We start from the raw sequence: 18,280 nt of genomic DNA on the forward strand, positions 1-18,280 counted from the left end.
TTTTAAAGTATGACCAGTTTGTCTGTGTTTTTTTTCATCAGTCGCAAAATATTTATTTACATAATTTAAATTTGGAATGAGTGACCTAATTGGAAGTGGTCTCCACCGATCACAAGCATCGATCCTACTATGAGATATATTTACCAATCTGTCGCTAACTATACAATAGGTAGCAGCGCCATGATGGTGTAGGTTTATTCTTCCGAATTAGACCCCACGAACCTCCGTTAAGATCCATATTTTTCATTCCAGCAGGACCACAAGATAATATGTAAAATTATATGCTAGATTCAAAGACAAAGCCGGGGACACGGGTGTAATAGGAACCCTCGAAGGACACTTACAATATTATTTCCGGGTACAAAATTGGTACATATCGCTAATAACGTAACGCACTAATGAAATGGCCTCGTCGTCAAATTGAGTGCCTTCAGTGTCTTTATATGCTTTAATATCAAAAAGTGATGTCGAGGGCGCGGAACATACAGTTCAATAGAAGTACTATCAATTTGGTTTCGAAAGTAATTCTGTCCGTCTGTTACTATTTGAAGAAGCAAGCTTGACTCCAAGGACTTTTTATGCCTAGAACCTCATGACAAACCACAAAATCTCGAGCGATGCCGTGAGCGATAACTAGTTATCTATGTTTAGAAAACTATTTGCCATATATTGACTATTAACTGGAACTCCTGTTCAAAGCACACACTCATGCATGCGCACACACAGACATACATATATGGTTGCCGCTGCGCAACAAACGTATTTTTAAATTTTTATCAAGTGTTGTTTTTTTTTAAGATTGTATATGTTTTTGCTTTTTATTTAATTAAAATAATAAAAACATACTACGCATCAGTTAACATATTAAATCATAGCAATACTATGACTTAACTCTTCATTGTTTACGTCTGATGTCAGAACATATTATATTAACAGTATGACAACATTTTTACACATAGTATATTGTTTTTAATATATATACCACACACATTGAAGGAAGGGGGACTTGGTGGTAGGGTTTTGCGTAAATCCGTCTGTAGGTACCACGGTAGGTACTACCAACTCATATATTTTCAGCCGAAAAAACTTTACTTGATACTATTGTGTTCTTGTAACATAACACTGTTTATGTAAGAAGTGGTTAAAACTTCACATGGCACCAATGTCTATGGGTAATGGAGACCACTTACCATCTGGTGAACCTTTGCGTAGCCGCCTATCTATGACATAAAAAAAAACAGATTTTTAATCATTTCAATCTAATTTGATATTGTATTTACAAACCGAGGCTCTTCTATCTGTTCACTTATTCTAAAGGAAGAATCGGGACTGAGAAATTAATTGATTACAAGTATTAATCAAGCTAATGCACAATGTTTTGACGTTTTTTACTGCTTGAATTAAAACTTCCTTTGTGATTGACCTGGAAATAGGTAATTTTTATTTTGATGGACATCCCTATATAATAGTTTATTAGTGACAGGGTTTTCTTACATCAACTTATTTTGAACTTTAATCAAGATCAGAATCATCACAAGATTTCTTATATATTCTTTATTTAAGTCGTGATGGCCCAGTGGTTACAAAAGGTAACCGGTGATTGAGTTCAAATCTGGGGCAAGCACCATTGAATTCAGTGAAGGAAAGAAAAGGATTAGGGTTCAAACCTTCTCTTCACCCTTTATAACTTTTAATCATGTCATAACATTCATTAAATGTATATCAGTAGTTTAGAATATATATATATTTTACCTTAATCGGCGGTAGGGCTTTATATAAGCCCTCCTCTTTTGTAGGTACCACCCACTCATCAAATATTGTAACGCCAAACATCAATATTTTATATTGTTGTTTATTGGTTTGAAGGACGATTGAGCTGATCCTTTCCAAGGGAGATGGCACGTCCGTGACCTAAGGGAGGAGTTAATATTTCATACGGCGTCTATAGATGGCCCATTTGCCAGTCCTCCAAACCATATGACATGATATTACCCTCCTAACACAAAAACATTTTAGTTTTATATAATAATATAAATGTGTTAATTTTACATAAGAATTATTTACATCGAGGCCTTGATTATATACAAATAAAAAATAGCCAATATATTTTCCTTTTTTTAAATTATAGCCATATTAAACTTTATAAAGGAAGTCTTCTTGATTTTTATATAATTTCATAATCGTTATATTTTGCAACTTCAAAAGGAAATCATTGGTGTCAATTTCCCGCCATAACTAGTAACTGTCAATGTCATATTTTTTGATTGCGTAGGTACTTGAAGGTTTGATTCTTTTCACAGCTCCATGGGACTCCAGACCTCAGTATTTGGTATTCATTCGAGCTCCATACATCTATGCGATTCTAAAACAGTTCTCAACGGACAAACAGACGGACAACAAAGTAATCTTATAGGGTTCCTTTTTCCATTAGAGGTACAGAACCTTAAAAAGTAGATTAATGATCATGACATACATTTTTAACACATCAATCATACGTTAAATTAATATTGATATGAATTTAGGTTATAAAGTATTTTGTTTAAAATAGAGGGTACACTATATTGTAAAAGTTATACGTAGACGTTTTGATTAGCATTTTAATCTTTAAAAGCTCAGATTAATAGACAAATCTCATTCACCGTCAATACATAAGTACAGTTAATTTATATAATAATAATTGTAGGTACTTGGTTGGCTGCCGATATGAGCCGAGATGGCCCAGTGGATAGAACGTATATATTAACCGATGATTGCTGGTTCAAACTAAGACAAGCACCACTGAATTGTCATATGCTTAATTTGTGTTTATTATTCACCACGTACTCGGCGGCGAAGGAAAACATCGTGAGGAAACCTGCATGTGTCTAATTTCAACGAAATTCTGCCACATGTGAATCCACCTACCCGCATCGGAGCAGCGTGGTGGAATATGATCATAACCTTCTCCTCAAAGGGAGAGAAGGCCTTAGCCCAGCAGTGAGAAATTTACAGTCTTTACATGATGTGGTTGGCTGCCGCATTGGTCTAATGACTTGATATAAAGCCACAGTTTCGAGGTTCAGGGTTAAACCCCAGATCGGACCAATGATAAATTATTGGGTTTTTCTATCGAAAAATTCTCAGTAACAGCCCGAAGTCTGAAAGTTGGAAGTGTGTACACTGTCGTATCTAGCAAAGCACGTGAAAGATTGTTAATATTTCGTAGTTTCAATGTTTATGAGCGGTGATTACAACTTGCCAAAATAATTACTTCGGAAGAAAATTAGTTTCAATATCAGGAATCCGTTTCGAGAATAGGCATCGTCTAACTTTTCCCATGACATCTTTTCCCGAGAAAATCCGACATTTTCCTGCTAGTTCAATAAAGTCAGTCCACCGTGTTATTGGACTGCCCATATTCCGTTTATTCCCTGGCGTAAACTATAATGGATTTTAGGAATTAATAAAGCTCATTAATTTTGCGTATCAAATTGGAATTATAATCGATCAATGGTTTACCATTGAATATATCATCGGACACAGGCAGGTTTCACAATACGAAGTACGATATAACACAAATTAGACACATGACAATTAAATAGTGCCTATACCAATTTTAAACCGCGACCTTCAAATAAAATTCACATTTTTTAGCCAACGAATACCTAGGTTGAATTAGTCACTAAGAAAAATCACACAGTATCCGATTTAATCTTACGACTATCACACTATTGAAGTAGAACCGAATGTTTCCACAATTCCCATCCAGTCTACCGTTTCTAATTACGAGACCACGAAATATATTTTCATTGCAAAACTATCAAGCTTTGTTTGTGAACAATAATTGTGGGAGTCGCAGGACCTTGGTGCAGAAGAGAATGCCGAATTAATTAGGCTTACACGCCTTTATATACGACACATTAGTGTGAGATGGTGTACGTTAAAATAAGAGATGTTATAGATATATTTAAACCAAATTAACGCTTACTACTTGAGTAGTAATTTGTTTTAATTTGGAAACGCGTTGTATCTTTTGGTACAAGTCTTACGTTGGTTTAGTCGTTCGATCAACAAAAACTTCTCCTCGTATATAAGAATAGATTGGATGAAAAATCTGAATATTTTCTCAGTTATGTAAATACAATTATGCAGGCGCCACATTTGCGATATAAAATAGTGCAAACAGTAACGTTCTTCCATTTCACGCAACTCGCGTTGGCGGTTCCGATTCGATATTTGTGACGGCTTCGAAGAAACCTAAAAGATAAAAAATCACCTTGGTTTACGATAGCAATAATAACAATGACTCGTATTAATGCCAAATTTAAAAGAAATATTATTAAAGCAAAACTTGCTGAAGTAAAAATATTACCTTTAATCATATGGACGTATCCATCACTAACGTTACGTAAAAAAAAAAGTTGCACCTTTAAAAAGTTAATTAAAGTTTCACTTTAATTAACAAACGCATTAGCTTAAATTTATTAATTATAATAACATTTTACTAATCACTCGGTAACATCAAATTCAGACGAACAAAGTTTTGCGTATTATCTATATTTAATAACCCTTTCGTATTTGAGGCTTATTAAACTGACAAAAACATGCGTTTCATCTCAAATTACATATCTAGATTATATCACACAGGTGTACGTAGTTTAAATTGGAATATATTTAAAATAAGCGCTGGAGCGCCCCATGACTTTGTTGGTTTAACAGTATATATTAAATATACTTTTTTCTAATCTCTTTTGAGTTCTTTATTTCATACATTAAAGTCGGGTAAATTGTAGTACTAGACAAAATTTTAATAAATAAATATTGGAGCTGGGAGGAGCAAATTTGTGAAACTCCTCAAGAAATAGTTCTGAATCTACATTGACAATATTTTAATTATAAAGTGTACATACATTTTTTAACTAGAATATAAGCTTATGTAAGTCTTAATTAAAACCGAATTAAATATAAAACCAAGTTCAGTTGAACCTTAAGAAAATAATATTATATAAGAGAATCTAAAAATAAAAAAATATAAAATTTAATGTTTGAGTTAATTAAAAAATCCAAATTAATAAAGCAACGTTACGATGTCATTTTATTGACCGAATGATTATTCTCACTTATTAAGTGATAACTAATAATTTTTTTGTATATATAATAGTATAATGTTTTTGCGTATATGTTCCTAAACTGTTCATCCACTTTTAAATAAACTTTGGTGCCGTGTTTTGATCTTGACAAGAAATTTTCTTTGTATATCTGTCCTTCAATATGAACGATGAACGTTTCATGTAGTTTCATCATACTACGCATGAGAAGTCGGAACAGATAGCTAGTTAGTATTTACGTATTTATTTTCACTAATTTCTAAAGTCCAAGCTTTCAAACCAAGACAAATCTATAGATACACGTCTCGTTTTGCTTACCAGTCAATCAGTTATTCCAGTAAAGGACTTCTCCATGAACAAAACGCTTAGCACAAAGATTTATGATCAAGCGGATTAGACTTTGACCCAGCCGGTGGAGGTGCCACTCATCAGATATTTTACCGCCAAACAGCAATATTTCATATTATTGTGTTCCCAAGGTTGGCGGCGCTTTGGCGATGTAAGGAATGGTTAATATTTCTTACAGCGCCAATGTCAATGGCCAATTGTGAAATCATGAAGCAGACACAGATGGGAATCTTCATTTGATACATTTTGTAGGTTAATAGCTGTTTTGTGAAGTAATTATTCACGATAGAGACCTCAAACAATAGGCATAATGTGCACTGCAATTACATTAATATTAATGTTGAACTTATGAATTTCGTTGTGTATTCTAACAGCTTTAAGTTTTGCAAAGTGAACACCTTAATATACATACGGATATACAGTATGTCACCTTTTTTATTTTCATTTACGAAGAGTTTCTACGCGAGTTGAGCGCAAAACATTCAGCCAAAACACAAGTAGTGTAAAATAATAAATAATCAAGTTTGAATGACAGAAGAGCTGTCTTCCTTTGTTTTGACATCCTTAACACAGGCTATTTAATTTTAGCCTAGCTAGGATAGCCAGTACTTGACCTGTTTTTCTTTTGATGACCATATTATATTACACATTAAGTCTTTACTCATAGTGCAATCATGTAATAGTTTTATAGATGTTTTCTGTGTGAAATAAATAAATTATAAATTATTATTATTATTGGCGCACTTTGGGGTACGACCGTCTCGTTTGACTTAACGGCAAACGACATGACACTCTCTTTTACCGTCATGCCCCCTTCGCCACCGTTCTCTGCCCCATTGCCTTTATGTGGCGAGCTACCATATACTTCGTTGCTATCTAATATTTTAATAATAACAAAAATATATTTCATAGCTTATATATGGGTACTTCGATTTGTTATATGTGCTGGGCACACGTGATGGCTGTATTTTCTCTTTTAAGGAGTATCATTAATTATACACAAAATGTGACGCCTGAAATTCATCTATTAGGTATTAAATCCATCTTGACGCTTAATGCATTATAGAAAGTTATTAGAAATAAATAAACCAATACGTAAGAGATTGAAAATGAAAAAAACCAAGCACAATTTAATTATCTTCTTCTGACATTTTATAAATATATTGAAAGACTATTTTCCAAACACGTTTTCCTGACATAGTTCGTTTGGTCGCGTCTGCATCGTTTAAGGGAATTAACTATAATATCGGAGAACGCTTTAGAGAATGAAATAAAAATAAAATTTTACACTCTCCACAAAGTATGCTTGGCGTCTGGAGCACTCTGATCTTTTCAACACATTTTGCAACAAAATTTCGATACGAATTTTTCGTTTCTTGGTATTTTTTTAAAGTAATGCTTAAAATTATCTTCGATATGATTGGTAGCAAAAATGGTTTTATTTATAAAATCTAAAAAGTCTAAAAATAAAATAGACTTAAAGAAACAGCCATTAAATGACCCACGGCTGGGCAACATTATTTTATTGAGAAACTTCGGAGCTTGTTTCATTAAGCTACTCCAATAAAGATCGGTGGATACACGTGCAGCAGAATTTAATACGACACATGCCCTTTCCTGAGTTTGAACCCGTAATATTAGCTTGAGAAACGAGACGCACGTGTTAAACCATGGGGCTCGTATAGGTCACTACTTCTCACTCTTTTTTAAACGTAAGTTTAAGCAGCTTTCATACTAATCAAGGAATCAGAATACACCGCACGTTGATCAATTAACGGAGCATCCATGTTAGGTGATACAGCCCATACGTGTGAACTAATTGTGACATATAAGGCGCCTATGTAGGAGGTCGTTGAACTCCTTGAGAGTCTTGACTTATAGATACGGCGTACCTTCAAGTAGATTTACAAATATAACTGACTAGTCGTTGCCTGCGGCTTCTCACGCGTTTTATTGGTTGGGCATTGGTGTTAAGTATGAAGTAGCCTTTCTTGGAGTTCAAGCTTGCTTCGTATCAAAACTTTATCAAATTCGGTTCAGTGGTCAGAGCAACAGGCAGACGGACATACAGTCACTTTCGTATATATAATTTTAGTATTGATTATAATGTTGCATAGAACAAAATAGCACATTTATGAATTTTAGGAAAATTACACCAAAGAAATATTGAAAATGGATGTCCGTTTGTGTACGACTGTATATAATATAATTATTAATATTATATCATTTTTTATTCAAGTTGATGTTAAATGTGACATCTGTTTTTAGGAAATTACGGCTGCCTGAAAACAGGTTTCTAAATTTTACTTCGAAGGTTGTGTGTACTCCTGTTTTTACAAGTTTCCAATTTAAATTCTTCCATGCAATTAATTAACAAATATATATATTTGATATTTTTTAATATAAAGTGTTAAAACTTTGTGAATAACATCAGATTTATATCGATATGGCCTTAAAACGAAAGACAGCCATCAAAATAACACCAAAGGCAACAACGATGTTTAAATAAAATATTTACATTCCAAACAGGTCATTTTGTCCTTTGACTATTATGACGTCATACAATGACATAATCTTCTGAAATTTGATGATTCTTAATTTCATTCATAAAAAAAATTAATAATCGTGTTTATGCTATCATATCATTTAAATTTTAAAAGGTCTTAAGTCTTACACGCCAATTAAACTTTCTCGCCAATATTTATCGCAATAAAATATCTCATAAATCATATAAACATGTTACAATAAATCTTCCGTTCAGCTTCCATTATCGTTCTTCTCATCTATTCGCTTTAAAAATCGCGTGAAAGCAAGGAAACGACAATTTTCTTGCTTCATCATCTTTTTGTGAAACAAGTTATAAACAGATGCGTTATGTGAGCATTTAAATTGTGTTTTGTTTTACATTTTTCAATTATTTTAAAGGATTTATTGAGAGAATTCCTAATATTGTACAAGATTTTAGTTTACTTCGTCGAGTATGTGTGAGTCATATTACACAGCTAATAATTGCAATAGTATAATAAATTAATTTTATTTCATTATTTAATAATAGCAGCACTGTTGTTTTTATTAAAATCATAATTTTGTAATCAGTATTTAATGTATCCGGAAGTAATTATACCAAAAAAAATCCACGTCACGGTATTTTGAAACCGACTGGTTCCTGCCAGGCAGAGTGTTAACACTTAATCCTACAGACAAACACTTTCTCTTTTATTTTCATCAAGTAATAGACAAGTATGAACAAAAAATATTAAACACAAGACAGAAATCAAATAATGATGTATAGGATCTGATTAGACCACACATTATTTTGTATCTTATGATCAATAGCTCTCAGTGATGCCGATAAGTTAATGCTCTCATCCACAACAGTAATAAACACATACATTTGCGCATAAACTTATGTACTTTAATTTAAAATATCTCCCTCATATGATCGTGTAATCTGATTCACTGGAGGTAGATGTATTTTTGGACTTTAAATTAATATGAATAAAAATGTAACTAGACGTGGCGTTATGTTGTAATGATAATTTTCTCAAAATATTATTAAGATAATATTCACGTGCAATATCGTATCTGCCGTATTATATTCATTCATTATCTGTGTTATGTAAAAAATAGTTTAATTTACCGATATAGTTGCGGGGAATTCGATTTTATACTGACTATGTAACTTATGATTTATATTTTTCATTAGAACATATTTCTATGCATTGTACCGAAGAAAAAAAAACTTATTTTTATTATTTTATAGAAAACAGACAAAACATAAATCCAATACAATCTTAAGACATCCTCCCATCGGAACGGAATACTTAAAGCACTCCAATAAAAACATGAAACTAGTTTTGCAACATCCGCTTATGACTTAAAGCAATCTAATCGTATTGTTATCGCACCGATGAGCGGTTTCTCTCACGACATTCCCTGTGCTCTCTCACGAAACACTAACAATGCGAAATCACGACTCTTAATACAACGAGACAATATTTCAGAATTCAGAATCTTTGTAACGTGTGATCATATTCTGTAATTAACTCATCTCTTTTAGCTGTGAGAGAAAGTTCTGAAACAAACTATAACGATTGAATTTGGTCAAATTAATATAAATAGGGGTTGCAATGTATTCATACATTGTATTTATAATGTGTGTTACTTACTGGCCAAATACTCTAGACTCCATACTGTCTAGATGTCATAACGGCATTCACAAACAAATATGGCGCACGGCTGCGTATGCTGTCAAATAGACGTTAATAAATTATATTTTTGTAAACGAATAATTATTTATTATATATTAAATCCATGTGTGTGTGCTTGTATCTTATTAAATAATTATTGCATAATCTTATCACGGCCCAGCTTAAGCTTTAACTTTAGTTATGTACGAATTCTTCTATTTTCAAAAACATGTACAATTCAGTAAATTCTACTAAAACCATACAAATGAGAACCAAAGAGACCCGCGTCAAGTTCTGACTTGACATATCCTGAGGTGACTTCATATATCCGGAGAGGAGGCTCTCACAGGTCCTATGTCACATAAATTGACTGATGCTACGTAATAGTTTCCTGGTAATGAAAACAGTTTACCTTCTGTTGTAAGAAAAACTCCTTCGTAAAGCTTAACCCCACTGCAACATCCTAATATAATAAATGTATAAGGGACTTTGTTTAGTAATTCGCTTGTTATGCTTTCACGAAATAATCGCAAAATTTTGCATTCAACTTGTCAAAGGTATAGAAAAGGACGAAAATGGGGAGTGAGGGCTCTCATACAAATTCGAGTGAAGACGCAGAATAATCCTTATAAACAACATATGTATAGATTATAAAAATCTTTAAAAAGAAAATACTTATCATATAATATTAATTAAAAGCGCGCAGCAATTATTTGTTAAATTTATTTGGCTATACGGAAAAGAAATATAATTGTCTATAGCTGGTTAAGTATTTTATATCAAAAAGAGTAACTACCGAGTTTCTTGCGGGTACTTCTCGGAACTGGTGGTAGCTTGACGTTGAATTTAATCCTGAAGTTCTGTAACATGACGATTCAGAACTAATTATGACCCTACTTGAACAATGAACTTTTAATATTCACCTTATTTTCAATAACAAAAGCAACGATAATAGCCTGTCCTCAACCATAATGAAATAAATAAATTAAATTTATAAGCATAAAACGTCCGTTATTACATTATCGTTAGGTCAATTTATTTCCCTCGTAGGCAAAGGCCGTATAAAATATTACATAGATCAATGCATGCGTGTAATCGGCTTACATAAAGTGACTTCGTCCAATCACTGGTAATTTATTTGCGAAGTATCAATAATATCGACCTATCACGTAACGTATCAAGTAGATTAGATAAACGCTTCGAAGATTTTTTTATCGTTCGAAAAGTAATTGAACCATACATCTAATGGCTAACGATGCGTGACCGCATTTAAGTACCTTCAATTTTCTAGATTTTTACCGTTTGATTTTATTATTAACAGACACATCGATACATAACATAAACATAATCAGCCTGTAAATTTCCCACTGCTGGGCTAAGGCCTCCTCTCCTGTTGAGGAGAAGGTATGGAGCATATTCCACCACGCTGCTCCAATGCGGGTTGGTGGAATACACATGTGGCAGAATTTCGTTGAAATTAGACACATGCACGTTTCCTCACGATGTTTTCCTTCACCGCCGAGCACGAGATGAATTATAAACAAATTAAGCACATGTAAATTCAGTGGTGCCTGCCTGGGTTTGAACCCGAAATCATCGGTTAAGATGCACGCGTTCTAACCACTGGGCCATCTCGATACATATTTTGTACATATGTGCTTGATGGTAAGTAGGGATTGCAATCCGGAAAAACGGATCCGGTATTTCGGCGGATCCGGCATCATTATACGTCTACCGGATCCGGTACCATTATACCGAATTCGGGGACCAGATCCGGTGCTAGCAATTTTGGCAAAATGATAGAACTGTTGCATGAGTAGACACTTTAAATGCGGTTAATTGTTATAGACTCTTTAATCTAGGCTTGATTAAATTACATCGTTAATGTACTGCAGAACACTATAAGCATCGCTTAAAAAACTTCGGTTTTGATACTGAACTGATATTATTGGCATGATCAAGAGTCGTGGTCAAAGTAGGTAAGCTTATGAATTGTTATGAACAGCTGTGCTTCGCACATTAGCTATGATTAGCTATGGTCAATATTTTATATAAAAATAATGAAGAGAAGGCAGATGACCGCCTGGCAACAACGCCAACAACATCAAATGAATCAGATACAGATGACGAAGACACAACGAATGATGATGAACAAGGAGTTACAGTTATAATAACTGACCCTCGTCATCCTTATCTTTCTAAGGCAGAAGTAATTCCTAGATACAATGAGTTTCTTCAAAAAGTGGTAAAGCTTTTCAAAAGGTTGTCTACTAAAAACGATATGTAACTGCAAACGTATGTGACAGACGAAACAGGTAAAGAATAACGCCTTACTTTGGATTACCGCTAAAATCCTAATATTTTATTTTTTATACCGTATGTTGTTGAAAATAAAATTTTGTAATTATAATACAAACTCATTATTGTGGTAATTGTGCCACTCATTAGACAGATTTATAAAATCGTATTTTATTTAAACCGATCCGTTCGGATCCGGCCGGATCGATGGGAATCCGGTCGAATCCGGCCGGACTGAAAATTACGCCGGATTGCAAGCCCGTCTTGGTAGGTACCACCCACTAATCAAATATTCTACCGCCAAACAGCAAAACTTAGTATTATTGTGTTCCGGTTTGAAGAGTGAGTGAGCCAGTGTAACTACAGACACAATATCTTAGCTTGGTTATCTTACTTTAGTGTGGTGTCATTTGTACGTCGCCTACATATTACGTAAATTTATTTAATATATAGTGCACAATATTTAGTGCACAAGTTTATAAGCAAATAGAGGCGAACTCTCTATTTTCTGACCGGAAAGAGATCAGGCGCAGGGCAACAAACATAACGTAAATAATACAAAAGATACAAAACGGTTACTATACAGCTTCGAAACAACTTAAAAAATCTAAGCGTCAAGGTTGAAGCATATCGTATTTAATTACGTTATAAAAACTATCACGAAAATACAATTTATTATCTAATTCTGGACGTTGACGATTCGAGAAGCTCAATTAAATACGACTGAATGACTACGTCACTTTCCATTTATTGGACTCTGAACGCAATGAATTATTTAGATTATAAAAAAGTTACTATAATAAAACTGAGATCAAATAGGTCATGAAGGATGTACATATCCTTTTTATTTATAAAAGGTAGACAGAACAACGGGCCATGTGATGGTAAATGATCACCACCGTCCATAGACATTGGAACTAAGAAAAAATAATTGAGAACTAAAACGTTATGCCCCTTGTAATTACACTGACTCACTCACCTTTTAAATCGAAAAACTAGCTATCCAGGCGAACTTGCACAAGGCCCTATATATAAAAAATACATTACCAAGAAATTCCGTTCGAATCCCAATCAAATAAACGTCAAATAAATCATGCATATGTCATGAATCACATTGATGGTGGAGATATACGAATTACTCGTCAATGCCACTTGAGTCTGAGTTGCATAAGTCGGAAGAGCTTTCACCTGCGCCGGCGCACCCGCTACGTAACATAACATAACATGACATGTTATGGTCATAAAGTAATGTTATTGGTTATGTTTGAGCAGGTACTAAAAACGATAATGGGCTTTAAATTGCTTGTAAAAATAAATTCTATTATAAATATTTATAACAGAACGTGTGTCATAAAAAATAATCGTTTTATATTGTTTATTATTATTCATTTACCTTAATCAATTTCAATTTGAAGGAAGACGCGTTACAACCACTTAGTTTATATTTTAAAAATGTTAATACTTAAAAATATAGGTATATATGCATTTAAAATGATTTATTGGTTATTTTAAGAAATTCCAATTAAGTAGTTTGATAGTAATAGGTACGAGGAAACGACATCACCAAATATGCAACATCTATGTATGTATTCAGCTCTGAATAGCTTATATATATAATATTTCGTGGTTAATAAGCGTGACAGTTGATGTTATCAATGACGACAACGCTCTCCTCGAATAAGGCAACTCCATTCAGAGAAAGTGATTAAATCCATACCTGATGATGCATTTATTTATGTTCACCTTGATCATTTCTCTTCTATTTCTATTTAGAGAATCAAACCCAAGGCTTAACATTCATAATGTAAGCCTGATAAATCATTCTTGAATGTTTACTTGCTTCGTCCTTTGATTCTATCGTGTCTCTCAAACATCAAGATCCTCTGATGAAATGTTTTCATGCGAAACCACGAAAGCAAATTAAATATTCCGTGTCTCATCATAATATTCGACGCCATCTTGTAAATGAGTTGCGTATTAATTGTTCATTATCTGTGGACGTTAATTGATTTTCGCTTCGAGTTGATCTTTTACTAAATTTCCTTCGAAGCTGTTAATTTATGCTCAATTTTAAATATTAATTATGAAATGGGGTGCAATTAAATTCCGAATATAATGAATAAATTTAACTTTAATTTAAGATGTGATCAATGATAAATAAATAAAATATCTTTTCTTTTTTCCACAGCTCTCGTAGCCAGTTTAGCAATCGCCTCCTGCGCGCAAGTAGAAGATCCATGCAAGACAAAATCCAGGGTTGTAGCCGACGACAAATACTGCGACAAATACTGGGAATGTGATAGCGGTCAGGCTGTCCAGTATGACTGCCCCAACGGCTTGGTATTCGCGGGAAAGCATCGAGGAGTCACCGAGGGCTGCGACTATCCTTGGAGATCGAATTATTGTGAATACCCCAAAGTACAAATAAGTAAGTTACCTATTTTTTTATATGTTAATATAATTCTTCTAATTTTTTTTTTTATTATTATTATTACTCTTTGTTTGATCAATGCCAAATAAAAGGCACTTTAAATTATTCATCAGACGTTTTCTAACGACAATTATATGACTGTAATGACAATTGTTTAATTATTTCTTACTTCTTTATTTATTTTAGAAAACATAGTCTTTAATTACAATTAGTGAAGTTCAAACTAAAACAAATCGTTTATGGGTGACGAAGCCCTACCAGCATGTAATATTTTTTCATTAAATTTCTTTTACCAGACCCACCAATTGGTACGGAGCACTGTGATTGGTTGTATGGAATCTTCGGACATGAGACCTCCTGCACAAGGTACTGGACCTGCTGGAACGGAACCGCTACAGAGCAGCTGTGTATCGGTGGTTTGTTGTACAATGAGAACGCCCACTCATGCGACTGGCCCGAAAACGTTGACGGCTGTCAAAAACATCGTAAGTAGAGCTTTATAAGAGTTCATGTAAGTCTTGGCAAAGGATCTACCTATGCATACATACCAATTGTCCGAATTAAATATATTTTTTTCTATTATAATTGCCTTCTAAAAAAAATATTAAAAATATGTTCGAACATAAAATCATAATACGAGTAACTGAAGAAAAACCGTCATTATTCACCGTTCTTTTCGTCCGTTATACGTGCTGATGTTATTGGTTCGTTTACAAAAATATATATATATATTAAAAGAACTATTCCATGAAATACTCATTCAATTTACTATTAATACGTAAAATCAATTTCATGGGAAATCCAACACGAAGGTTATGTAAGTTTCATGGAAATCCAACTCGTTTCTAATAAATAACCAAGGTCCAACCTTAGGAAGGTATAATGGTCTAATTTCATACAACATTCCGAATACCCAAGGGTGTGGATAAAAATATATATAATAAAATTATATTACGTCTATTTTAATTATAGCTTTCGCATATGTTCAAACATGCCTCATCGCCAATTTTCATAATCGGCGCTCTAAGTGGCATCTGTCTGACAACTTTCCCCCTAATTACTGAAAGCCGTAAAGCGGATAATAGCTTACGGTCAATGATTTATCTTCTTTTATAAAACAACTAGACATTTAGTAAATAAAGACAAATCGTCAAGAAAATCCATTATCAGATCCTTTTATTATTTTTACGCCCATCTATTATCTATTCGTAGTTGAGGTTAAGAACAGTTGATTATGAACTTTGATTGATTATAAAATACAAATTTTAACAACTATGCTTTTCATATTTAATATTCAGGATTTGGACACGATTTTATAAATAATAAAAATCATTTCGCAACCAAAACGACACAAACGCTCGTAAATGTGCCTCTTCTTTGTGACTTTACTAAATATTTCATTCCCCATTAACGGACCCATCGTTTCTTCGTTTTCTATCCTGGAAAAGATAGAATAAAAGTAAAAAATCACTAATTTTCCTCATTTTGGAAAACAAGACGCTAGACTGATCTGATTTGACAAATAATTCGGATGAAACTTAAGTCAAATTACATTATACATTGTACGTTTTTAAGTTTATTTGTTTAGGATTTTCCTGAAAATAAAGGTCCCATTTTTATGTATAAGAAAAGCGTTTACTTATTTTATTTACACACGTTTATGTTGTAATAGTCTTTAGGAGCAAACATCCCAAAATCCACAAACAAGATTGAAATAAAACTCAAGTCAGAAAAGAATGAGAATCGACTTAAGCTACCTTTTAAAAATCAATTCACGTTCCGCAATCTTCGAGGGATCGAATGGTATAAACATTAAATTACGGATTCAATGCGATGAATCAACAATAGACATTGTTGGGCATCTCAGAATTCCATCTAAATTAATTCACGTTACTTCGGGCTTGGGCTCAAACTCAATGCCTCCATTCTACGTTGTTTTTAACAAATACTAACTTATTATTACGAGTTTAATTCAAATATAGTTTCTGCTGCGTAATATGGTTAAATATTATTATTATTAGAAACATAAAATAGGCATACTTTAATTATAATAATTAGCAAGAAGTGTAAATAAACATTTTTGTTGAATTATGGAACTTCTTAAGTTTTTGTGAGCTACTATATATTTCAAGCATTTGTATTTTTTATTTCAATTAAGATTCAGAAAGTTAGACTAAAGCTTTAAATATATTTTATCTGTGTAAATTATTTCAGCTCTCTGTAATGAAGACCCCAACGGCAATGTGCCTCTCGGCAAATCCTGCAACAGGTACTGGCAGTGTCAGGGTGGTTACCCTCGTCTCCAACGTTGCCCGGCTATGCTTGTGTTCGACAGACGCTCTCTAAGATGTGTCGTACCACCTACTGAGGAATGTGACGTGCCAACCACCACACCCCAACCACAGGAGGAGGAAGATGTCAAACAGGTTAAATATTAATTTTAATATATTCACAATGCATTAAAAACAATTTTAATCAATCGTTTCTATTATTAAAGTCATATAAATAAACTGTCGATAAAAATCTTCCAAATGTGTATCCAGCACGTATTTGTTCAGACTTCGAACTTTTTCCTCAAGTGCAGAGGAAGCATTTGCTTTTTACTCTATATTCATATTTTATATCCATTTGTATCGTCTAGTTTTAAAGGGAATATTCGGTTACTTGAATGCAGGATATAGATATCATAGCCATTAGCAGAATGAATGCGCACCTGCGGCAAATCCCGAAATTGGTGCAGCCCATTGAACATCCTTTGATAACAGGCTTATAAACCAGACCCTACGATGACTATGTACAAACGATCTGTTATGATTTATTTACGTATCTATATATGCATATTTCTTGATCTAGTAGAATATTTACTCTTTGTGATATGAAACAACAGATGGAAGACAAGAAGATACAAACGACGCAATTAACGCCATCTAGGCAATAAAAGACAAGCTTTGAACTAAGCATTTGGACATTTTTTTCTATACGATGGCAAATACTTTGTATAAATGTATATATATGTTAGAGATAATCAATTTACATGGGTATACGACCTCATTTATTAGAAAGACGATAACACACAACGTGATTATCGTTTGATAGGTTGTTAATGGTCAGACGTCAAGTGAAAGAAATATAAGACGGGCACCTATTTTGTTTCATTGATGTGTCAGTCGTCTGATGGAAATAAAAATATTTAATGGTGTGTCAGTATGAGTTCCTTTGTTGAGTGAGGCAATTTCCTTTGTTGATCTCTTGGTCTTGGGACAGCGCCAGTGCCAGACGTACGTACTGACTGATTTAGTAAAAACAACATGTCGGACAACAATATTGATCATTCAGATGGTTATCCATTTAAATCCGCGACATATATATGATATGATATTTATGAGTCCGTTAAATGATTTTTATTATTAGTTATGTACAATTGCATGACTGCAGCACTATTAGTAATTACTTTAAGGTAAGTAAAGCCGCAAATCACTGAACACTGATCGAAACAGACAAGGAACATAAAAAGGCTCTATACTTGGAAGGAAATTGACAATAGAAGGAATTATTTAGGTTACTTAAAAGGACAATATGTGTAGAGAACTGCTCAGTTCGATTATTAGATTAAAATTTTATCTAAAATTCTACTGTAAATAAAAATCTTTTTATTATCATTTATTAATACTCTTTTATTTTTCAGGGACAACAAAATTCAAAGAGGACATCGAACAATGAATACCAAGACGGCCAGGGTCAAGGTCGCCAGAGAAACAGAAATTAAGCTCAGGTTCTAAATCTTTCTTAATACATAGCAATTTCAATGGGCATAATATTGAATCTAACATTACCAAATTATCCAACAGTTTTAGTTTATAGCATATTTTATATTTATAAGGCTGCGTTTTTTGAGCAGTGATTGTTTATGATGTTCTTATCTGACG

At 33.3% G+C, this 18,280-nt stretch overlaps 1 protein-coding gene across 1 annotated transcript in view; it reads left to right on the top strand.

Moving 5' to 3' along the window:
* The window catches only part of LOC113392504 (protein obstructor-E-like), a 37,245-nt gene extending 18,965 nt beyond the window's left edge, over positions 1–18,280 (top strand). The window contains exons 3-6 of the mRNA XM_026628974.2: positions 14,112–14,351; positions 14,651–14,839; positions 16,569–16,780; positions 18,040–18,280. Coding sequence (XP_026484759.1) covers positions 14,112–14,351; positions 14,651–14,839; positions 16,569–16,780; positions 18,040–18,120 — 722 coding nt within the window. The 3' untranslated portion in view covers positions 18,121–18,280. The remainder of the gene's footprint in view (positions 1–14,111; positions 14,352–14,650; positions 14,840–16,568; positions 16,781–18,039) is intronic.

Source organism: Vanessa tameamea, chromosome 5 (genome assembly GCF_037043105.1).
Source record: "Vanessa tameamea isolate UH-Manoa-2023 chromosome 5, ilVanTame1 primary haplotype, whole genome shotgun sequence".
NCBI classification, from domain to species: Eukaryota; Metazoa; Arthropoda; class Insecta; order Lepidoptera; family Nymphalidae; genus Vanessa; species Vanessa tameamea.